The sequence below is a fragment of the Fistularia commersonii genome, chromosome 2, assembly GCF_037954325.1.
Source record: "Fistularia commersonii isolate RoL2024-O1a breed Wild chromosome 2, RoL_Fcom_v1.0, whole genome shotgun sequence".
Classification (NCBI taxonomy): Eukaryota; Metazoa; Chordata; class Actinopteri; order Syngnathiformes; family Fistulariidae; genus Fistularia; species Fistularia commersonii.
Window position 1 is genome coordinate 10,156,151 of NC_141285.1, and position 25,771 is coordinate 10,181,921.

Genomic DNA, 25,771 nt, shown 5'->3' on the forward strand with positions numbered 1-25,771 from the left:
CCACTGGAATCTTGAGCAGGGCTTCCTGCTGAGTGTTTAGCATCAATTGATCAGTGGCTTCATGTTAATCAATAAGAGTCAGCGCCTCCGGCCATCCGCTCTTCTGGCTGATGCTTTGAAAATAATGGCATGAAGTAAATGGGCTTCATACTCTGCATAGCCTCTTGATTGCTATTTACTTTACTAGGTTTGGACATTAGATTATTCAGACCTTCCAAAAAATCTATTTATATAATAAACCTGTCAAACAAATCAAACGTCCTCTCTTCGAACCTTTTCTCATCTCCACATTACTGGCCTCCTCTACCAGAGAGCGGTATGATAACAGTCATATCCGCATGTGCTCCACTCATACATAGATTAGCCCGTTTCCACCACCCCCGCTCCATCCCCCATCAGCCTTCCTCACAGATATGGCTTCCCTTATTGTGAACTATAAAAGGAAAAAGAAAAAAAAAAAAGACAGCCTTCATTTCTCCTTGAGTGCCTCTGCAACGGTTGAAGTTATTCAGTGTACAAACTCGAAAGAACAAAATTGTCAATCACAAATGTAAAGTATTCAAATGATTAGTGTTTTGTGTTTTTTTTTTTTTTTTTTTAAATATATTTAGTTTTCTTCCTTTTTAACTTAAAATGAATTGTAGTTTATATGCCCGTTGTGGTTTTCAATACTGAGCAGATTGAAGCTGCGGCATAAATTCTCTTGCTTTTTTTTTCTGACTTAGAAATGTTTACCTACTACTGTGTCTCAAAGTTCTTTGAATTAGAAACCAGATACTGATTTCTCTTCTGGAACAATTCCTCTTTTTTTTTTTCTCAGCGGAAGACAGATTAAGACTAAACTACGCCTCAGACGTCTCTCTGTTCTGTGGCGGATAGATACTCGCAACATCGAAGCTGATCTGAACGCCAGCATCTTCAGTTGCAAAAAGAACTAACTTCGGCCAGCAGAGCCGAGTGAAAAGATCCCGCTACGCTTCTAGACCCCCGATATCAGATTTACCTGTGTCCTATATAAACAGACGCCACAATTCTGTGTCTTTGCCAAAAAGCACAAATGTAATCTTTCCTGTGTGACGACAGGAGTACAATTCCCCGAACTACGGATTTATTTTCATTCTATTAATATTTTGCTAAGAAAGTGCAGTCATCCATAACATCAGTGACAAGCACAGCTCTGAGAAAATAGAGGCCACTTGGGCACTCAAGTTAATTGTATTTATAAAATCCTTTTCATCTTGCACCGCACCTCTTTCAGAAACTCATCTTCTTCTTGCACCGCAGATTAAATAGAAGAATGTGTTGATGTTACAAATTTGAGTCTTCTCCCGAGGTCTAGTTTCAGCATTCACTCCCATTTTACTGTTTCAGGTGGATGAATTCTGTCTTTCGTGTGTATCAGATGCACCAACAGCCCAGTCATTATCCTCACTATCATCACCTGACATGCAAAGGTTCGTTTCTTGCTTGGTATGAGTCGTAATACATATTTTAACAATTTTATGAAGTTTGAGGACAGATGGCTAAATTCTGTCAAAGATGTAGAGCTTGTGTTTTCTCTTTGGTGATGTGATGTCCCTGTTATTTCTATTATTTACATGTACCATTTTTAGCACATAATACTAATACTAACACATAATACTTTGAACGTTGACTATAGCTAATGTAGAAGGTGCATTACTGCTGGGACTTAGCTTCCTGATCAGTTTTAGAGGCTGCTGGATTTTAAGAACCTTCCCTATCTGCTGGAAAAAAGGAAAACCCCCTTTGACTGTTCTTAATGCAGCATTTACCCAAAGTCAACAACAAAAAGTTTCGGGCCTGTGACTCCACTGGCCCAGACATTTGACATGGTGTGTCACATTAGGCAACTTGAAATGTTCTGGATCTTCTACTCAAGATCCATGTCCTTGCCAAAGGTTATGAAACACAGGGTCTTCCTCTTAAATTACATTTCTTCCACAATTTCTTTATATAAGTGTTTTATTAGCCGCTTAAGGGAACAGTAATAAGTCCTAAATTGAACCCAACTGTATCATAATGTTTAACTGTCTAAACACTAATTTTCTTACTGTGTTTTAGCTGTTTAGTACGTGTTTACATAATCACCCCCTGGCTATTGTTACAATTCCAACATGCTGTTTCTTTCTTCATCAGCTACTTGAGAACTTCCAGTTATATATTTCAGCCGCTTGCACCACCAGCATCCAAGTTTGTATTTATTAATTTGTCACCCAAAAGAAACAATAACCATTTTAAAAGTGCTCCAATTTGTTATTATTGTATAAATCTAGTTTGCTGTAATTGCACACCCGTTGGCTTAAGCAGAGGTTGTTAGCCAGAAACAAATCACTATTAAGTGACAGGATGATCATTATCACACTTATACATACTTCCATTTGTCCTCTTTCATACAAACATAAGAAAATAATGTCTCAGTCAAATCCGTTTCTGTAGTTCTTTAGAACGGGTAGGTAGAGAAAATGTTAAAAATATGTATCTCAAAGACAGAACAAGTGTGTTAAATTTTACAGCCCTGTGGTGGTTCAATGCTAAGCAGTAGGTGTTTTGTCAAAGTAGTTCAGATCAGCCGCAGCTGTCCTGGATACTAGAATGAGAAGCTTATAGGCAGCTGAGTGGCTTGCATCTGCATACTCATTCAAACAACTCCAGATACTCATTCTGCTGGCGGAGCATGACACATTGTTGTCAGTCAGCCTGCCTCCTCCCCATACCCCCAACCCAGACACCCTCCTCCTTTTCTGCATTCACTAAATTGAGCAGGAAATCATTTATTCATGACACCCGGCATCCAAAACCAGTATTTCTGACTGATTGTGATTCACGGGAATGAGGAGATATTATTAGACACACAACTGTGCCCTAATGGGCCAACATTTTCATTCCCAGTTTGAGGATTCAACTTCAGCTCTCTCTGCAGTCTCAGGCTGGCTGGGTAAAGGCTGCTGCTTTTTGCAAACATTTGCGCACACACACACATTTTTTTTTCTGGTTCTATTGATACAATCCTTAGCAACAGTTTGGGCGCAATTCCTTGTGTTTTGTTTTGTTTTGTTTTTTTTTTTAACCAAAAAAAAAAAAAAAACACTCCATGAGTGTATCATGGAGTTTGATAATCCCACTTGACCCCTGCTGCGGTAATTTGGCAGATTTACTGTGATAATAATTTGCGAGAGATAATTAGCTCAGTCATTACAGAAGATTTGCCGACTGGTGAATTATGAATGATCTCCATTTAGAGCGACAGCCATGGCCTTGTATGACAGGATATCACAGATTTGCCCGGAGAAGTCGTCACCATGCCATCAGGAGGAACTCAACAACCGCAATGAAATGTACAATAACATCAAGGATGGAAAAAAGTGAGTACCGTACTTTGTTATTCTTCTTTATCCCAAACAGCACATAAGGGAGCAGTGAGACTTCTTACAAAAAAGTCGGCGCCGACAGATATTTGCATGAGAACATATGTTGTCCTGGGAACACTGGTATGAGTGGTAATCATGACAAGAAGAGTATTTCACGTTGAAATAAGCTTTTTTTTTATATAGGGCATGCGTCAATTGACCAGGATATTTTTGACAAAAAAGTCCACAAATATATCAATACTAACATTTAATCTGTGTTGACCATGTCTGATGTGACCCTCTCCTCCTTTAGATTCTCCTCCAAAAAAATCAGAGATAAGCTACGACCACAATAGGTTACACGTTCCGCTCTCACTCTCAACTGTGCTACGAATTGTTGACACGTTCATTGCCCAGCTGCTGCTGCTCCCGACAAGCGCTTCAGTACAGAATCTGCACGGGCATAGACAGACCCTTTTATTCTACAAGGGTACTTGAATCTACAGTGCCAATCTTTTATTTTTTTTTGTTTTAACTGGCTGATATTGGTCTCGCTTTGTAAGTCATGCTGTGTTAGTGCATCAGTGACGACAGATGTGCTTCCTCCTGTCTGTTAGCAGAGTGAGACTCAGTGTACATGAGGTTAGAACATCCAAATCAATACTCAGTGTTATTTTAAGAATATAATAATCCTTACTATCTTTTGTTGTAGTATTAATTACAGATTAGTTGGTTATAATTTTGTAGTCGTGATAATGTGGTTGTTGTAAATGGATATCTATGTGATCATAAAGGAATCTTAATATTTATGTAATGGTGTAATAATCCTTGATTAATACGTATATAATAATATTATTACTGATTATGTGCGCTATAATGTCACAATCGGGCACTTAGGTTTAACAACAGGGTTTCTGTTACCACGGCTGCTGGTTTATATCTATTTTTTTAAGAAGCTGCAGGAGTCAAAGGGGTCAAAGGATCAAATCCGACTTAGACTGTCAATGTGATGTTCGGCTGAACTGCCAGAATACACACAGTGAGGCAGCAGATGTGAAATTCGGCAAAAGCTCTTATGTTTAATAAGAGCCGAATAGTTTATCGACCAGATTTTATCCAACTTGCGCCCCCATGACATTGGAAAATGTTTAAACAAATATGACCCTTTTTGATTATGAATGTCTTATTCTGCTGATCCTTTCTTTAAGCACATCAGACTGAAGGAACTGGGATGGCGTGCTCATGTACAGGTGAGAGTGAGTGTAACTTTTCAAGTTTTATTATACACTTTATATAATGATTTATAAAAAAAGATTAAAAACTGTTGTCTTGACTTCCCTGAAAAAAAAGACGACACCAGAGACTATGAGGATACAAGGATGAAGTTGGTTCACGATTCTACGATGTAAGTGAGGAAGAGCAAGGCTTTCGGCCTAATTGAGACGGACATGTTACAAACGTGTCTGTCCCTCAAATGTAAGATCCAAGATCATCTAAGGGTAATTTACAAACATCAAGCGATCACCAGGCAGATGCTGCCGGAATCAAACCTCCCACCAGGATAGAGTACAACTTACCTGGACCTTTGTCTAGTAATTACCGGTGTGTTCCAAGCTCCCAGCGCAATTTCACATGTTAATGCACGACGCACACCAACCTAATAGGTGACTACATTATTTCTATCAAAAGACAATTTGCAGCTGAACACAGATCTAAAGACCATAAGAAATTCATCTGGGCATCCAGGAACTGTAGATACACAGTGCAGGAAGGAGGAGGAAAGAGGAGACGAGGAGGCGACCAATCGAGAAAGGCGCCTTCAGATAAAATGCATTATAGTCATTCCAAAAGTGTTTCATTCATTTTATTTAAATGCCTGTCTTTTTTTTCTATTACACTAAAAAGCACAGAATATCAAGCCACAGAAATAAAAAGGTGTGTATGAAATATTGTCTAACTTTGCTATGATTTTAAGGGTTTTCAGTTGTTAATAAACTGATTCATCTAATTTGTACGTTAAGGCATGTGTGGCAATCTTTGATATGCCATAGAAAATCAACAGTTAAAAGTAATTTATAAGCATTGAATGAAAGCTCAAATTAATATTAAAAAATTGTACCAATGGAGTTGCAGTTGGTAGTGCATCTTGACAGGAAAGTCCCTGCTTTGATTCCTGATGTTCTCCCCATGTCTGCACAGTTTCCTCCCACAGCTCAAAAGCGTGTAGTAGGTTCAATCGAGAGCCGACATCGTCCAGATATGGGAATGATTGCATGTGATTGACAACCGATCGGTCCAGAGTGAACCCTGCCTCTTGTCCAGTGATAACTGGGATCGGTTCCAGCCCCCCTTGAAAAAAAAACACAATTTTGATTGTACATGAGGTATAAAAAAATTCTTCTGTGCGCGATCGTAAATGTCGATATATTCAGAGCATGTCTAGTTTCAGGCCCACATTGGCTGGTTGTTTCAAGATTCGGACGTTTTGATGTGACCCAGCTAAAAAAAATTTGGATTACCATACTTCCAAAAACAAAAGAAATTACCCTACCCTTCAACAACATTTATTAAATATTAGTGATGTACAGTATATTCTCATTCACAGGTACAATTATGCTAGATATATGAAGGTGGTTCGTGTAATCCAATTTGTTCCTTTTTTTTTTTTTTTTTGACAATTGATCGTTTTTATTAGAACACTGATAAACTAATAAAAGTCGTCCGATGTAAACATTCCTAGCGGGATCAAAATGTAGACAAACCTTGAGGCTTGGTGTTATGGACTGTGGACTTAAAATTTTTAAAAGCATCTTTCAACAAGTCCATCATGGAAAATGAGTCAATTTGTCAACCATGTTATGTCGATGGTATGAAACTTTATACTTGTCAGTCTTGAAAATTGAATCCTGGGGAAAATAAGATTGAAAGAGAGAGAGTGCGAGAGAGAGATGGGTTTCAATTTAGTTTCCCACTCAGAGTGAGAATCTGGATTTAATTTCCAACACCAAATATCCAGAAGGGCTGTTGTTACAACAGGAATATTTATCAAATATATATAAATAATCCAAAACTGACGCATCTGTGAGGAAGACAGTGAGTGAGCCGTGTTGCTCTTTGTACAAAAGCTGTTCTGTTCGACTCTCAAACCGAACTCCGGCGCTTTGGGCGGAGAAAATCAATCCAGTCGACTGGGAGAGGGAAGAAACGGGAACCGTGAGAGACTCTGATTGTTGTGACGGACTTCAGTCAGCTCTGCAAAAACATTACAGGGCTGTTTATCACATCAAAAATGCATTTACATTTTGTCACACTCGCAGCTGCCTGGCAGGGAATCTGTCAGTGAACATGATTGTAGAGAATTTGACATTTTTTGATGAATAGATTTATTTTCAGAGGCCACAATTGTGTCTGAAAAGACACATGAATTGAGTGTCGGTGTGTGAACAGATGTGTGTGGGAGAGTTCCCCTCTGTCTGCAGGCCTGCGGTTTCTCTAAAGAGAGCCTCACAATGGCATTAGTGCGAGAGGGGTATATTATGGGATTTAGATGACTCCTCATTTCAAACAGAAACTCGTATTGAGCATGCCCATGGCAACTGGCTTGCCAGAGAATCCAGTCAAGGTTTCTGAAAACAAAAGTGGTGTGTGTATGTGTGTCAGTCAGCTTCCCTCACCGGCTTCTCATTTGGCACACAGTAGCAAGAGAAAGGTTCGCCCTGGAATATAAACCTGTGCTGGATGAGGTGCAACAGGAGAATTATGATTATGTGTAGCAGACACACCCGGATTAACACAGCGTGCCGCCCCGGGGCTGTCCACTCCGAGGTGCCTGCTCCCCCACGTCTCCATGGGAAATGCTTGTTTGAAGGCTTGCATTTATCTGGTAAAGCAGACATGGCATGCCTGAATATATAGTTTTGATCACGGTTTGCTAATTTCATGCTAAATCTCTCATAAAGTCAGTGTGTCGCTGACTTACAAAAAAAAAAAAAAAATGTTACGTTCATGTTATTTAGCTGATTCATGAATTGACAGCTTAATATCATTTCAAAATGCAGATATTATGGCTCTCTTTTCCTGCCCAGTAGCCGCATACATTCTTAATATTTGATCATTTTAAAAAATGCACCTCTCGCATACTTAATATTCCTTTAAGATACACCTTTTGGAAACTCAAGAGAAAAGACACCAAATAATTAAATCTACACATCACTTATTACTTGATGCACTTTTGATTGACACTGATATGCAACCATGCGTGGGTGATCAGAACCAGGTACTCCACCATATTCAGAGCATGTTTTGTACAAGCATGTTTTGTTAGAGATATGCATGTGAAGAAGGAGAGTTTGTAGGAGAGAGACTATAACCTATTTTAAAGGCATGAAGGCACACAAACCAACCCATCCACAATTCTATTTGGATGTTTTGCTACACCTGTGCTCAGTGGGTGTTGCTGCAGTCTGTGAAGGACTGCTCCCCTTTCCCTGACAACAAAACAATGATGGCTGAGTGCTGAGATTGTAAATTAACCTTTGAGAAGAGAAGAGAGAGAAGGCTGCAGGTCATCTTTGAAGCTTCAATTTTTATTTAGTTGTAAATTTTACAGTGGCCCAGTGAATCCTTACAGATATAAGTGAGAAGGCCTAATAAAATACAAACGTGAAAGTGGAGTTGAATCAGAGTGAGAGTTCAACATAGCACTCACAAGCTGCACAGCTTCACCAGCAGGAGCACTACTTTGCATATAATGCCAGCTTGATATACAAGAAAAGGACTATTTGGTTTCAAGGAGGTTTTTCCATATAAGACGGCCACTTCGGCAACTTAATGAATAAAGATCCCCATGTTACATATGATGCACTTAAAAATCCGTATCTGATTTTTACCAAGGAAGAAAAAAACAAAAAATCACTTCCACTCACTTTTTTTCGACAATTCACATTCAGTGGAAGCACATAGAAAAAAAAAAAAAAATATACACATGCACTTTGAGATGCATTAAAAGGAAGGCTTTTTGAGATTTGTTGACCTCTTGTAATCTTTCAGTTGATTTAATTCATCAACATCTCCAAATTGAATAGCGACACTCAAATCTTTACGATGGCGACCTGTCCTGTTCGCCGCTCTCAGGTCACCGAAGGACAAAGGCACCATTCAAGGCTGTTTGCTGTCTGAAAGTAATGGAACAGTCAGAACTCCCCGACAGAGTTCAAGAGTAAGTTGTTTACAGAAACAGACACTTGCCTGGAGGAATGTAGGTGTGTATCAGCAAGTTTCTTGAGTAAACATCCACCACATTTTAAGCACAATCTTAATTTGCACTTATCTAAATGTTGAAAACAAAAATCTTGAGATGTTAGGGGAAAAAATGCAGAGCTAAGAAAATTATTTGAGAAAACAGTCGAGACTTAGTACATTTCTTTGGGGGATGAAAGATATTTCCTGATAGAATTGGAACTAAAACGCGCTCGCTTAATTCATTTTAAGCATTTAATTCGACATGCATCAAAGTGCTCTGACGCCACCCTGCGGGACATCAGACTGGCTGTTCAGAAATGAGCAATGTGAATAAAGGGGAAACATTTTGATTGTTTTTTTTTGGAAGCAAAGAGTGAATGACAGAGTGAATGAGTGACTGTCACAGGAAGAGGAGGATAAAAATCTAAGTACTGTCTCCTGATGTACAGAATGGGTGTGTGTGGAAACATATAATTGACCCATAGAAGGCTGTGGAGGAACCATGGAGCAGTAAAAAGTGGGGTAGGTCAGGGGTCCCGCTTCAGTTGCATCTCAGCACTGGTCTCTGCTTTGGGTTCAGTTTCCGAATACAGATCGCTGAGGAGCGTGACCAGGCTCTCCATTTGAGGGTTCCCCCCGAACTCCTTGATCAGTCGGTAGGACTCGGACTCCAAGTGACGCAGTGTCTGACGCGTGTAGGAAAATGAGCCCACCTTCTCCAGGTAGTCCACACAATACCGTTTGATGTCTACGTTCTCTGTGCGCTGCCTGAGGATGTTCTGCACTTGTGTACTCTCTGGATGGGACCAGATGGCATGAATGATGGGGAAAGAGAACTTCCCCTCGGTCAGGTCCTCACAGAAGCTTTTATTATCACTGTACTCGTGAGACCTCAGGTTGCCGTAGTCGTCCCGGATCTGGAAGAAGAGGCCTAGCGTGTCGAGGAGGGGCTTCAAGTCCTGCTTCCAATCGGAGAAGAGTTGCATTAAGCCCACCGCTAGTCCGAACAGCCCTCCTGTTTTCTGCAGCACCATGTTCTTGTACTGCTGCTCTGTGGGACAGGTGTAAGTGTCCCTCCAGTAGATATCCAGTCCCTGACCGCGGTGCAGCTCCAGCAACTGACGAGTAAAAACATGCACCGCCTCCGGGTGCTCCAACGTCAACATCTTCTCCAAACCCAGGAAGTAGACATAGTTGGCCGAGTTGATAACCGAGGGGACGCCGTAGATGCTGTGGGCCACAGGGAAGCCACGCCGCAGTCTGGAGCTGTCCTCGATGTCATCTATGAGTAAGCTGGCATTGTGCAGCATCTCAGTAACTTCAATTATCACCTGAACACAATACAAAACATAAATCAGTCAAATTCTATTTAATAACACTACCCAGTTTTGTCGTGAACTATATGTAATATAGATTTTCCCGTATTGCCATAACAATGTGGCATCATTATACATTATCAAGTATAGAAAGGAGTAAATAGATATCTGTTATTAATTCCTGGGAAAATCACCTTGTAGTCTGGAGACAAACTACAGCCAATTTAAAGAATTAAACATTTTACATTTGTGATATGAAATGACCCACACTGTAATTTTTCCCATTTCACAAGGCCATTTGCAGAATTTGGGTCTGAAAATGAATACATATCATCAGATACCTTATTTCATCAAGTCATATTAACTATAAGGAAAAATTACAGTGACAACACAGATTTTCAAAGTTAAATTATGTACTGCAACTTGTATGTACAGCAGAGGGCGCTCCATGAACACAATCTTGTAAGTGGGTTGTCATCTGTAGACAAATAGTTGTCTATTTCTCACATTTCACATAGACTCATGAACAAACACAGACATCCCCTAAAACTTCAAATAGAACATTATTGCAGTTTGGCTCTAAAAATCAAAATGCCCTACATGCAAGGAGAAACCAGGAGGCTCATTATTGAGAAAGTAGAGATGACAATTGGAGTTTAGATAAGTGACAGACACTTAGTGAAGTTGCAGGAATGGACAAAAAAACCTTTAGCACATTAAGTTATATACACCCCTCCAGACAAACATATATATAATTGTAATAATTGTATATAATTTCTAAGCCAGTGCATTTTTTTATCGCTACGTTAAGCTTGTTGCTAAGTTTTTCTTTTAACTTATAACTCATCTTTAAATTTCCTGCTACAAGGCGCTGAATTACCATGTTAAATTCCTGTGTACATTGTACATTTGTCCATTAAAGACTGTCATTCTGACATGTGTGTATGTATGTATGAATGTATGTATGTATGTGTACATGTATGTGTGTATGTATGTATGTATGTAGGAGTGAGACATGTGACTTTGGTGCAAATGTTTGATGAAATCTTTCATCAACACAAAGTGAAAACAAGATGCACAGCTAGTTTCGTGCACAACTACAAAAATGGCATAAAGCTTGCAGCAATCCTTTGACAGCTAAGCCTGGTATAATGCAATGCGCATTATGCTGCGAAGAAAAAAGAAAGTCAAATAGCAGAATATTGTTCAAAAAAAACATCACAAAACAGACAAGCACGTTGAAGGAATGAATAGAGTAACTGATCACCAACAAGTGCGTGTGTTTCTGTGTATGTGAGTGCATGTGTGTAGTTTTCGCAGTATGTCCTTGTTTTGGGTTTCAGATCTGTGAGCTGCAGACGTTCTTCACAGTAAACATACAGAGCGTCCTCACAGTGCAGCAGAATGAGTGCGAGACATTATTATGCGTGAAGATCGGTCATTCGGCACGTCTTATTTTTTAAAGTGGCAACCAGATGTGGCCTTTGAGCACTGGATTTGCTGCTAGCGTTGCACCATTCACTTCCTGGAGGTGCAGTCAGAGGCGCAGTGCACAAGGTTGCCATCAGGTGTTTGCTCTCCTGTGTTGGGTCTGCTGGAGGGCTCCACTGATTTAAAAGACAAGTGGTCAGGCCTTGTAATGAAAGCTGTTTGTATGGGGGCAGTGAGCACACAGAGAGGCTCAGTGGGTCAGGCATATGGCCAAGAGTGGGCCAGTTGAGCAGTTTATAAGCCAAACACAACCTTTCCCTCGGCAGGGTCCCAACATGCACTCACCCCAAAACCTTAGTGTGCCACTTACAAGAGAAAAGGCCGCGCATTGAGCTACAATGGACACACACAAGAACGAGCACTGTGAATGTAGTTTATACAAACATACTCTGGAATGTGAAGACCGGCTGTCAGCAGTGTAGTGGTAGAGGACTCCCAGTTTAGATTTGGAAAGAGGGGCTTCAAAAAGACTATTGTGCATCAAAATCAATAGGGCCGCACAGATGCATCACTTTGCCAAATTCAACTTTTGATAGAATGGTCCAACTGTACATGTATCAGACTAGTATGTGTGTTTAGAAATACAAAAAATCTTTCCCTTTTTTATACAGATCACTCAAGCAATGCTTTGCATAAATTTTATCCCAAGTGCATCTGAGCCCATTTTTGCAGCTCAGCAGCCCAATTCGAGTTTGTAGATTGAGATGGAGTGTGCTGCTAAGGAATTAAACATACATATATTTGTTTTGTGACAATGAGGTGATCATAAGATGGCCATCTAATATGCTATGTAGGACTTTCATACCTAGTCAGCTGATCCTATATCAATATGTTCACAATTTAGAGAGGAACTGTCTAATGTTAATTCACCCCAAGAATGTTGTTGATCAGTAGCAAATACCAGCAGTTAGCTTCCTTCTTCTCTTGTATTTGTATCTGTCTCAAAATGACCACATTAGTGCAACCTTGAGTTTCATCTAACTGGTTACTCCAGAAACAGGAATTTCAGAAGCATTTTGCTTCACCAATGTAGTTGAATGTTAAGCTTGACTGGGTTGATATGTGTTTTTGTGCTTAACTCTAATGCTAACCAAGCTCGAGCTCGTTATCAGTCCTTATACTAAACAACAGTATAAACTTCAATGGTGGTTTGCAGGTTTTGCAGGCCCTCTGACACTGCTCACAGCCATAAGCAATTAACATTAACCTCATCTCATCAACAAATTTCCTTCGTCACAGTCTAATGTCAAAGTCTCATCTGCTTCACCAAGCATTAATATCTCAGTGGAATAACGTGCTCCCCTTGCTGTGTAGAAATCAGCTCAATATTATACACCAGAATAGTCAGGGCTCAAAGGGTTAAATCTACTCCTCTGAAGTCCATTTTTATTTTTACTCATACAAATGATTTTATTAGCATAATAACTGAAGATGACCTGCTTAATCTATGCAATTAAGCAAAGCTGACCCGTGAGTCATAAATGAAAATAAACAAACATTCTGGCAAGCTGAAATGGAGGGACAACTCCAACCCCAGATATGTACACCATAACTGTGAGCTACAGCCATTAAACTTAAACTGATTTAGAGGTTTACCCTTGAATCTCCCCTTCACTGGAACTGTGTTTAAATATGCAAAGGAAACATTTTGTGCCAAATATGCAGAATCATCTATGACAGAATTAACAAACTGTGCCATTTCACATGTTGATGTTGAAATATTAGTCTAAGCTTTTCAGAAGGGGGATTTGGATCTCTCTCTCTCTCTCTCTCTTTCTGTCTCTCTCTATCATCGCTCCATGAAACACTGTCAACAGCCATAAAAATCAGACCTCATCAGAAGAATTTATTGAAAAATATTGAGAATATAGATGAGAATAAAACAGATAATGATGTTTTTGTAGTACATCAGAAGTGGCATATTCAAGCTCGATGGATGGGAAAAATACAGAGAGAGCCGAGCACATATATACAAATAATTATGTTATACTTATTTTCTGAATAATGACCTTAAAAAAGATACTGTCATTCAATGCTGACAGCCCTCAAGGACTAGCAGCAGCTCATGAGTTGTCAGGGCAACACAGTATGAATGTAGAGCCAAGAGACTGATGCTGGTGTCACAGTGAGGTCTCACTACGTTTTGTATTGAGACTGTCAACTAACAAGAAGATTAATTGAAAGACAGCAACCTTGAGCTGCATAATGTTCCAGCATCAGCATATATTTGTAGGAAAAAGTGGATATAAGGACTGGAAGCAGCACAGAGAACCATGACAATTGGCAAGGTTTTATTGTCATAGCATCGAACAGGAATTATCTCTATTGGGTTATCGATTTATTTTATTCTGTACTTAATTACCAAGAAAACTTGTCAACAACCCCGCTACATATCAAACTGCCAGAATTGATCAGTACAGTTAATGAAAAATGTCTTTTCTCTCCCTGATTTATACCATTCACATCAGGGACCTACTTACTTCACTTTCTTGATGTGGTATTTTACCTCCCTTGGTTTATTGACCAATCCTAGGCACTACTCACTACTCATAAATACGTCAATAAAAATTGTGATTTTGCCCTTTTTTTTGTAAATCTCACTTCCAAAGCCTAGCGAGCATTTAAACTCCCACTTCCTCCCTTCACTATGTTTTTCATTGTGCTATAGCTCTTTGAAACCTTCTCCCTCAAAATAAATTGATTGGCTAATATAAGTGAGGCAATTAGGTCATCTTTGACTGCAGGCAGCCAATGGATGCAGCTCAATATTTGTTCTGAAAGCAGTACAGCGTAAAATAGCACTTTGACTAAACTTTAAAGTGAAGAGATACAGAGGTAACTATCACCTTCTTGGATGAAGTTGTCCCCACCTGACCTTGGTTTTAAATTATTTCCGCAATTTACCTTGGGCAAAGGAGTTCAGAGTATGTATGTGAAATTAACTGCCAGACTGAAATGTGTAAAAATATTCTTAGTTGTTAAGCTCTAAGCCACTGACACCCCTGGTCTCAAGAAACCAAGTTAGTCAGACACTTCTGACTGACTTGTCAGAAGTGTCTGTAACAAGAAGAAGAAACGTTTATCAAGACTTGATGGATTACCACTGGTGTTAGTGACTCGGAAACCCGCAGTTTGCCAAAGGTACAATCAGCGATCCATCGAGATTGGAAAGATGCTTAAATAGAGACTAAAAGATTAGAGCTAACCCTAAAACAGACAGGTTGTGTACTGGAGGTGATAGGTGTAAATATACAACACAGTTGGAAAAAGGAAGATGCTGTAAGACACTGATCACTAACCCATGATTTGTACTTCGCAACCGCATTTGATAGAAACCACAGACAAAGACCCCCTCTTAAGAATGAAATATTTATGACTTTATGAAACACTCTGAAAAAATGTATTAAACAATAATGAATGATGTGTGTGTAATGTGTCTGTTTATTGTTTATACTGACATACATTAAGTAAAAGTGATTAAAAGACAAGATGTGCCAGGATCTGGATTGCAAAGCACATTAGCGAAACAATTTCCTGGAGAAATTATTTTAGATACTTTCTCACTTGATCTAGAAAAAACATTATGATGCTGTCACCACTTGACTAGTTGAAAAGGAATAACATTGTTATTATACTGTCCAGCATTTATGAGATGCCACAAGTTCTATTTGATATGCCAATTTGCCATTCAATGCCTTGTTATTTCTCAAGGAGGCTGCGACATGTCACTCTGCATTAGTCATATAAAAACCTTCAAAAAGCTCTAAGCCTGAGGCAGCAGACATCTCTCTAATAAAGCAAGGAATCTTTGTCTGTATATATGCAGTTCCCTAATTCAGACTTGTGCTTGTACTGCTTGGAATACACAGAAATGCACTGCTGACTTTCAAGTTATTTAGATGAGTGGTTGTCATATTTTGGATTTTTTTCTTCAACACTCAAGGCTAAAGATACAAGGCTAACAAAGTGGAAAACAGCAGCTAGCTTGAATGCCCAATGTGAGGTGTTTCTGGAGGCTATCTTTTGTAATGATCAGCTGCCTCACTAACCATGTTATCACTGCATTTGGATGCTATCTTTCCAAACTATCAGCTGTTGCTATGTCTCCTTGGCAACTTTCTAGTCAGTTTTAATGCGGCTACTGAAAAGGTTTGAGTCCCCTGTCTTTTTCACTTTGAGCAACAGCAAGCGTATATCACAAGCTGGAGAGAAAAGGCTGCTGCACTTGTCGGATTGGGAAATGAATCACAGCATGGGATGATGGCAACAAACTGACTGATGCGCGCACGCAACGATTTATGTACAAGATGCTAAAGTAGCAATATATTTCTAACCAACTGTATTTGATTTAATAATTGAGCCCATTTGTTCCATTTGCTATTTGTAAAGCACATTATGTGCATTCTTCAATGCCCTGCACATCATTCAAAGAAAACACAAGAACAATTTATAGATAAATAGAACAAAAACAACAAATAAATTATTTCATAAAAGTAATTTTAGAAGATTAAACAAATGCAAGGATGGATACAAGAGTCTCAAAAAAGAAAAGAACAGGATGAATAAAACCAGACCTCCAGAAGTATCTTATGTAAAAGCCTAGCTACAGAGTGGAATCCTTCAGTTTCTTTGGTAGTTAGAAGGCATTCAGTGCAAAAGCCTTTGAAATGTGAATGTTAGCGATTTGGTTGTTGAAGGCGTCCTTTTGAAGTAAAATCAGCATCTAAATACCTATTGTGTGTTTTGTACTTTAAATAAATATATTCAGAGTAATCCAAGTGTAGAGCAAAAGAAGCTAACTACTTAGCCTCCTCTTTGATTGTGGCCTGAAAAACACCTAATGTGAAGCCTCCTTTCTGTAAGACTGTGGTTTCAGCCTCTGCTATGAGATTCTGAGCCCTGTTTGCTTCAAGCATTGACATTTTTGTGCAGCAGGTATTGGTGAAGGGAATCATCCTAATCAGCTCATGACTGTAAAACAACAAACTGCACCAAAGCTCTTACCAACACAATTGAGTTAAAGCAAGCGACTAACAGCAGTAACTCTATTGTTGTTTTCTTGTTTCCTATTTCAGCTGTCACAAGAGAAAAGCACTCTGTCTTTTTTTTGCTTGGCTATATCAAGAAAAAATATGCAGGATGAGTGCTAGGTGTTGCTTCAAATTTCGTAGATGCAAAACTATGGAGCTGCAAGTATGGCATCTGTCAGGGATCAAAAAGAATCTTTCTAAAATGCATCCATCCATTGTCTACTGCTTATCCTACTTAATGAAAAATGTGTGAGTGAATAAATGTGAGTCTGCACCATTGTTATTACCTCTGTCTATCTGAAGGCACAATTGATTCTGTGCCGGTGATTTCTTGGCAGCAGTGTACTACTGATGAGTTTACAGATCTGCTACACAGGAAGAAGTGTTGTATTGAAACCTCATCCAAACACTGTCACGATACACACGCTTAATTTTAAATCGGACTGAGTTTTAGGATAACAGAAGCAAATGTGTTAATGGCTCTTTTCCAGCTCAAATAAAAGATTATGAATGATCAACACCTCATGCTTAAGGCGAATTATGATAAGACAGCAGATCCTTTATTTGAACAGTTTTATATTTTGAAATCATCAATACCTAACACACATCTGATGACAAGACCGACTTAGAGACTTCTACATAAGCACTGACTAATCTATCGTCCTGCTTTTCTGATTTCTCATTCACATTTTTCTGCTCAATTAACGGAATGTCAAGAAATTGCTATAATTGCCACACTTCATGATGACACTAAGTGATTGTGCTCCACATTCCTTTAATACATTTTTGCTGCAGTCACATGCTTTCGGTTTGCTTGCCCTCAAGCATTTATTGTGTAAAGCCTAATAGCCCTCTTCAGTCCTTGAACAGGTCAGCTGTTAAGTCAAGAAATACAGTGAGATGGAATGCGAAAACATTCAAAATGCCACTGACTGTTGAGCCATGCTTTTTTATTACATTTTGTGGGCTGGGAAGATATAGATGTAACCTGGTGAGTAATAAATATCTCTCAACTAATACAAAATGTGAGATGATTGCAGTATCAAAAGATGTATCGAGATGGCAGGACTATTTTACAATCTTCAATAATTCCTCGGAAGAGACTCACATTTAGATTACTTTATCACACATACACGCGCCTATTTGTTGTTTAATACTCAGGCCTGAAACTCTCAGAAATCAGAGTTATCAGAATGGGGACAATGGTATTACACAAACAAAGCTGAAGTAGTACTATCTCTATCGTTCTCGATCAACTGACATTCCTGTATGCGGATTTATTTAAGATGCGGGACAAAGGGGCACCTGTTGAACAGCAAATTTAACTGGGCTTAACGAACCTTTTACACAACACAGATTGGTCTCTGTGTCTTCATTATTTATTGAACATAGGGAGAGTATTTAATCTCTACAATGTCATAACATCAAAGTTCTACATTAAGCATTAAATCTTCAATATTTTTTTATCAACTTGACCTAAGAAAAAAGGGTCAATTCATTTGCTCTATGCTTATCAAGGTGTTGATGCAGTAAGATCGTCCTGAGTCAAGGTTTGTGGAGAAGCAGCTGGTAATTGGATCATCCTGAGCTATCACAAGGGGTCAGGACATCCATCCATTGTCTGCTGCTTGTCCTACACATGGTCGCTGGGGATACTGGAGCCTATCCCAGTTGCCATCAGGCATGAGGCAGAGTATACCCAGACAATCATTCACTCTCTCATATGCACATTTTCCCAATTAACCTGCTTTCGGACCATGAGAAACCCACACAGACATGGGGACAACATGCAAACTCCACACTGAAAGGTCCCCTGTAGGGGGAACCAGGGATCCCAGGACCGAACCAAGGTCCTTTGTGCTGTGAGGACAAAGCACTAACCACTGCGGCACCTTGGCACCTGGGATCATGCCGCCTGGGAGTCTCTCACTGGATATGGATTTGTCTGAGCAATATCTTAAATACACCATCAACTGATGAGTGGAATACCCATCTCAATTACTTATCCTTAAATAGAATTAAAAATGATACTAAAATAACCAAAATCCACAGATTACTATAATACTATCATACTACTACTACAACAATTACTAAATAATGGTATGATTCATCAGACAACTGACTGGAAACTTAACCAAAACTGATGATCATCAACTTCTTCATGGGGATGCAGAGAAAAAGCAAGACTTGTGATACAAAACGATTTATTTGCAAAATGCTCAAGAGTAATATCCAGACTGCAAGAACTGAAACTTTCTGGTCTTTTGTGGTCATTTGACCACAATAAAAAAGTAATAAAAGATTTATTGTTTTTGACTGCTTCCATAGATCTGAATTGAGTTCATCTGATCATGCTATACTACCTAAAAAAATACAACTGAAAAAGTAAACCTATATTATAAGAAGTCTTTACTCACCCAAGATAAGCAACAGGGCATGCCATGAGCAACAGTTGTAATCAATGGTTTATATTAAATCTGTGGATTATCTTAAGTATCTGAGTCAGGATTTCTGGAAAGAGGTGTAACTGTTGATTTCTGTAATGGAATGTCTGGCACAAGGAGCACACAGGAAAAACACAGTTTTAGCTCCATTGCACATCAGAAAAAGCACACATCTGCATGGTTGAGATATCCTGAATACAACAACAAACTCATTACAATAGAGCACAACAGTGCTAGAGAGATGCCAGATCTAATGATCATGACCATCTGCCCCAGTCCAAATTCTCCTGCCATAATGTCACACATTTGCTAATATAGCGATGAGCCAAGACCCAGTATTCAATAGTTCAGTCAGCCAATACCAGTTTAGGTCTGACTATTTGTGTGAGATATTTGGCACGGCTGGTGTTTCAATACCAACATTTTGTTAAAAAATGAACTTGTTTGTAAATGAAGTATATAGGAATTTGAGATCAACTGAAATCAATTTCTCATTGGGACAAAGCTCAGACAGAAAGTAGTCCTGTGTCAACCTTGTTTATATACTTTTTAATTTGAAGTGGCATGTACTTGATTCAGCGACAATTTCAGAGACAGTGATTCCTCCCACTGTTTACGATATGTAATCAAACCTTAGAAACAAATGTGATGGGATAAGGAAAATGATGAAATAAGAAATAAATGTAAAAATCTGGAAATTTCACAGAATTCTGTTTTTATACCAGAGGGGGATGTTGGCTCTTTTTGTTTGTCAATGTGTTGGTTTTCTGCCCAGTGGTCCTGGTAAAAGAACAGGGCGTAGAAAATGTTCTAAATTCTTTTGTATGACGGAAATATAAAATGTACATAAGAACAAAAATCTTTTTATATCAAATGGCCAGACACCAGGCGTATGTATGCACACTTGTTAGTAAGTAATTTTTGATAAATCCCATTACACATGATAAATTAAATGTGCGCATGTTCCTATGCACAGATACAAGTTGATAAATCCCATACTTTGCATGTAAATGTTTGTATGCACTCTTTGCGCGCACTTGTTGATAAATGAGGTCCCAGCTTGGCATGCTGTGTTTTGACTTTGCTACAATGGCCAATATAACATTTTTCTTTGAGTGGAATTTAAGTGGATTATTTTTAATCTGACAAAGTAAGGCAAACATGAAAGTGGTAGGATAAACACTTTTTCCTCCACCAGAAGTCATGTCAGTATTATTGAGCACTGTGCAAATGCAATACAACTTCTTAAATTAAATAAATTAAGATCATCTTTGATGGGTATCGAATATAAAATCATCTCAACACAAGGATAAAACCTGTGTTCACTCAATCTACAGCAAAAAACAGACTTTCTGGTCAGAAACTCAATTTGATAGAGACAGTGCCTTTTAAAAGCTGCCTTCGGAGCACTGGTGGGATACAGGCCAAAATCTATTGAAATTGATTTTGATCCTTTTCAGAGGATGTCACCAAATATTGAAAGAAGGGAAGTCAGAAGAAGACAAACATCTGATTTGGCCAGGATAAACAGGCAAGAGACAAGAATATAAATGATTCAGTAAATAACTATTGAGGAGTAGAGGAATGTGGGGCCACAAAACTAAATAAATTAAACGAGAGAGGTCCGTAAATTAAAAATCCAATCAAATGGTATATAATTAACCAAGCAAATAAAGGGAAATAAAGACATGGAACTTCACAGGCTTAAAAGCAGGAATAGGGTGTGGAATGATATTATTTTCAAACCAAATTTTATTCTTCATTTTGTTTGCTCTGTAGCTCGTACTCCCACTTTTTATCATCTTGAGAAGTCAGATGTGCAGTTCTTTTGTTGTAACATTTCTTTTTGGACTGGGTATGGAAAGTGTGCAAACTCTGTACAATTGAAGAGACTAAATAAAGTCTTAATATTTCTTTAAATAAATAATCACTTTATTCAATTTTCATACTCATTGTAATAACTGTTTTAATTATGTGTGTCACGAGTTGTCTAGTTTTACTTAGGCCTTACAAACCCCTCTGCAGGGCCAATTACAACTCAGATAAATACAATTATATTTATCCAGCATTTAAATAAAGTCAGATATTGCAGGCTTAAGATTACAATTTTCCTTACAGTTGGTTAACAACACATCACAACAATAAGAGTTAATACTTAATTAATTTGTATTTGTCAGTGGGACATAAATACAGTTCAAAGACATAGATGTTGTGTCATATCAGCTGGATACTGATGAAGATAACAAGTGAGCAACAGGCTGTTAAGTCACTTTCATCATGGTACAAAGAAGACAGTCCTTTCAGCCACAATTCTACCATTATTTCTGTCACAACAAGGATCAATTAACAGGTGAGCAAAAAGAAAGCTTCACCCACTGGGCATACAAGGGAAGTTTCTGGCATTTCCTACGAGGTGGACTGAGTCACTTTCTGGTAATATTGTGCCTCCTATCGACAGGCCTTGAGAAACAACATTCATTAGATTGTTTGGATAAGATAAAAATTGTACTTTCAAAAAGTAAGAAATTGAAGAAATGCAAGCCAAGATGAGCAGCTTGATGCTGAGAATAAACATCATCACTATATGTGTCATCAGCAGCTGCATGAGAAATGTGTTCAGGTAAATACATAAAAAGGCTGTTGCTGAGTGTTGCTTCGATTAATCCTCAGCTGCATCAATATCAAATGCTCGGGGATTTTACACCCAACATAAAAATTTACATTTAGGTAGGATGAACACGGTTGATAGAACTGTATTGCCTATCCTGACCAAGTGCAGCTTCACGTTCACCTTTCTGGCCCCATCAGCCCCAGTAAGCATCAGCTAGCTATGAATGTTACGTAGCCTTCAAATGGCTTATTTCTCACCTGCAGTTTGTCTTCTGGAACATTGAGCCAGTGGTTAAAAGCTTGGGCGAGTTTTGTCCTCACCTGCTTCCCTGGAGAGTTGAAAAACAAAATATTTCAAAAGTCAACAATGTATTATGTTGCTCTGGGGAATTTTTAAATCAGAACAAAAGGGAGAAAAATAGATACTGTAACCTTTAAATTGCTTGATAAAGAATTTTATTGTTATAATCTTTCAAATGTAAAAATCTTTATTGAGGCATGGTAACATTTACTCAGTTAACTCAGCCATTAGTTTGTGAAAATAGATGTGAGATTGAGTGAGATTGAGACGGAGAAAAAACAACAAAGTACGTGGCTGCCAGAAACAGAAAAGTCTTTCTCAATTTTTTTTTTGGCTTTTTATTTCTTTTCAGATTCAGTATGACAAGTCTTTCCTCCTCCTGGTTTGCTCCGCAAAAATAGCTTCACATCAATCGAATCCAAATAACCAAAAACAATCTTGTGCACATTTTTTTTAAATATTATTACCGCTACATCTGTCCCTTGTATATTTTTAAAGAGGGATTTAAGGAACATGACCACAGAATATATCAATGTGCCCTAGCCTAGCTATAGTTTACAATAATAATCTAAGTCTACGCTACAATGTAAAGAGAGATGTGACCTGGCAAATTATATGTCAAAGGAAAAGGTCATGGTCTAAATGAAGCACAGGAAGTTTACAGACATTTAGAAACCATATCAAAGGGCCCATTTTCTTTGCCCCAATTTCACTGCAATGTCAAGTCAACGATATCAGAGTGCTAATATCGACAAACTAGTGGAGGAGGTTAAAAGACAGTAAGAGGCACTTTCACTTCAAGGGAAATATTTACTAATGAAATGTTTCAAATGACCACATCTTTTGAGAAAATCACATTGAGGTTGATACAGAAAAAAATAACTCAACCACCTGAAACCCTGAAGACATGTGCCATTTACCCAAATCAAATTCCAGTGTCATGTCTCCACTGACAAAAAGTAAAAAAAGACCAAAAAATACATAGAGAAATCTACTACAGCAAGAGAGTGCTGAGGTAAAAATTAGGTTCAACATCACCCAGATGTCAACAGAAACAAAATTAAGACATTTCTGCAATCAATATGTTAAAAAGTAACTTCAAGTACTGATTAAAGACAAAATGTGAAAAACCAATACTTTCATGAATGTATCCTCCACTGGTGATGTATTGAGCATTGTTGTGAATAAAACTGCTGTAAGTGAAGTCTATGAAATCACATCTTTAGGAAAATAGGCTGCATTCAGGATTATAAAACTATTGATCAGGCTAAAATGCAAGACAGAGCACACAGATCATTCCTCCTGTTTTTCCAGTACCATTTTTCTTAAATTTAACGCAAAATGATGTCATGACACTTGTGCTCAAAGCTAGTTCAAAGCAGCTGCAAGACACAAGCACTTTAATTTAAAATAGCCATCATCACTGAGGGAAACGGTCTCCATTAGAAAGGTTTGCGTAAATGTACTGTAAAAAATTGCTACCACTATCCTCTAACACAGGATTCTGTTAAGTCAAATGCGGGTGAATACTAAGACGTACCTGGAAGCTGCAACAAGTACTTGTACGGTTCAAGCAAAATTCGTTCAGAAGCTGCTTCTGCCCCTGTGTCCATCACTTCTAATTTTACACAAACACATGAGGATAAAAAACAAAGACACAAACCAAACAGAAATGTTAGGAATATAAACAGTCACAAAATACCACTGTTGCAGAAGTATACCTCCCAATCTTAAGAAACTTGACATGCTTCAATATAGTTTCACCTCAGTCAAATACTCAAGCAACAATCACTTTTCCACTCATAGCCTCATCTTAAGTTATTGAATATTTGTACCGTATGAAGAAAATTATGGTTCATGGAAATGGGACAAAACTTTTGACTCCAGCACAAAACAAATAACTTCTTGTACTAAACAGATGGATGTAGGTCCATTGCTCACAGGTATACTGGAGAATGCCGCTATACCTAACTGCAGAGGTATTAGCAGCTAGTAGTAAATAACTTTGTTATAGACACAGTATAAAAGTTGACATCAACTTCTAGGCAAATTCAACTTTGGAATCTTAACAGATCATAGAAGCAAGCATAACAGACTACCATAGAAGTCTGTCCTGTGTATAGGACTATTGCTAGACATTTCTACAAGCCCTTACTATATGCCCTTCTGAATCTATTTGTCAAGTGGGAATAAAATATCTCATCAGAGGTTAAGAATCAGCATATTGAGATGTTTTTTGCAATTAAAGTAGCTAAGGGTGTTTCATATTGTGAAAAGAACTGTGTGAGGTGAAAGCATTTTTCAATAAAGCAATCTGAAAACATTTTCATTTTAAGGGTTGGTTATAATTCCAAGATGAGTGCTATAATTCCTACATGTCAACTATAAGACCCAGATTTGATCACAATGAAAACCTGTATGAAGCAAAGAAAAAAAACTCTTTTCTTTCAACCAGTTACTATTCTGTACTCCAAAAATGGCAATCTGTGTGGCCCTAAGCTGTGTGTGTTTATTACAATTGGAAAGAAGCTACACTTAAGCAATTTTGCCACAATCAAAATATAGCTGCCCCCCCATTTATCGCCATTTCCTGCCTCTCTGTGTGTGTGTGTGTGTGTGTGTGCGCACGCGCGCATACCGGTACATAAACACACACAAAAACACACATACATATATAAATATATATATGTGATAAAATTGAGTCATCCTATCAGAATGCATATCCACTCCGTATCCACTTGCAGCAAATATCCTGTTAGGTTGGAAATCAATAGGTAATAGTTTCCTCCACTAACTCCTCTTTGCAAAGTTGCAGCAGCCACAAAATTTCAGTTTAACATTATTGCTCTTCGGCAGTACAATATTGGGAGGACTGTCTTATTTATCATGTAATATTCATATATCTATAAATGCATTATTACAATTTGAAATTCTACAAAGGGCGTAAGTTTAGCCTAATGACATCATGTGATAAGCCCTCCGGTCTTGTGTTGTATTTGCGTAAGCAAAGTGTCAAGAATGACATGTGACATGTTGTTTTTCCTTTGTTCAAGCTTTGCTTAATAAGAAAAAATGTATCGCAGTGTAATAACAAAACAACTGGAAAAGGCCATTCTAACTATAGAATTACATCATTAGGGTTACAACCCCTAGCTTCCGACAACGCCTTTCTTTTAGTTACACAAATTCAATTCCCATACGATAGCATTGAAAAGGTCATACATTAAATCATTAAGTATATCATCGTCATTTTTAAATATAGTATGTATGACCATAGCAATAACCATCGGGGGATGACGCTTTAATCAAATACCTGTGGAGAAAAACTTACATTTGTCCGGTAATTTATAATTTTCTTAGCTCCACCTACCTTGGCCGCTTTATGTCCGTATTCTGACGGGTGTCTCTGGAGCTCCTGTTAGCCACACTGCTAGTTAGCTTATATTTGCATACTAGCATAAACGTGGCTCAAAAGCACCACTGGCAATGTCTGACAAGTATTTCGAAATACAAATACCGGTTTTCGCGTTTGTTGAGTTGTGGATATTTCCGCCCTAGTCCTCACTTATATAAGACTGTTTCACCTTATAATACTAGCTAAGTGACCGGCAGCAGCGACGCTAGTAGCGTTGTTCCTGCGAACTGAACACACACTTATTGACCATGCTAGTTTCGATAAGCGAGTTATATGGCTTGCCTGTCATTACAGAGCATGCGCAAAAAATGGGAGCAGAAAGTGCGTGTCTCGCTCCAACGGTGGGTTACGGTCATATCTCTGCCCCGACCGACGAAAGCGTCCACATTCTGAAGGAGCGTGACAACAATACATCATGTTGTCGGGGCAAAGGGAAAGTTATATCAAATGCATACATAGGTGCAAGGCCTGGGGATTGTAGTTTTTCCAGATTTTTTTTCTTCTCAGTATTGTGATGACTATCCAATTGGATCACTTCGAATGTATTACCATGTA

General features: G+C 38.4%; 1 protein-coding gene and 1 long non-coding RNA gene across 5 annotated transcripts; one reads left to right on the plus strand and one right to left on the minus strand.

Moving 5' to 3' along the window:
- Positions 1 to 1,386: 1,386 nt before the first annotated feature.
- Positions 1,387 to 4,172, plus strand: LOC147236309 (uncharacterized). The gene is made up of 3 exons (XR_015107250.1): positions 1,387 to 1,454; positions 3,261 to 3,383; positions 3,682 to 4,172. It is a non-coding gene; the product is annotated as an uncharacterized LOC147236309 (long non-coding RNA).
- Positions 4,173 to 7,933: 3,761 nt separating this feature from the next.
- ggps1 (geranylgeranyl diphosphate synthase 1) lies at positions 7,934 to 25,648 on the minus strand. Of its 4 annotated transcripts, none has more exons than XM_086166677.1 (4): positions 25,172 to 25,648; positions 23,342 to 23,416; positions 21,759 to 21,829; positions 7,934 to 9,940 (listed from the first exon to the last, which is right to left on the minus strand). In XM_086166677.1, exons 2-4 carry the CDS (start codon positions 23,412 to 23,414, stop codon positions 9,137 to 9,139), a joined length of 948 nt encoding a protein of 315 aa, XP_086022803.1. In that variant the 5' UTR covers positions 23,415 to 23,416; positions 25,172 to 25,648; the 3' UTR covers positions 7,934 to 9,136. The 4 variants fall into 4 exon arrangements, with proteins under 4 accessions (XP_086022803.1, XP_086022794.1, XP_086022812.1 ...); XM_086166668.1 differs by having other exon boundaries at positions 23,342 to 23,419; positions 25,172 to 25,647; XM_086166686.1 differs by lacking the exon at positions 23,342 to 23,416 and having other exon boundaries at positions 25,172 to 25,644.
- Between the last annotated feature and the right edge of the window lie 123 nt (positions 25,649 to 25,771).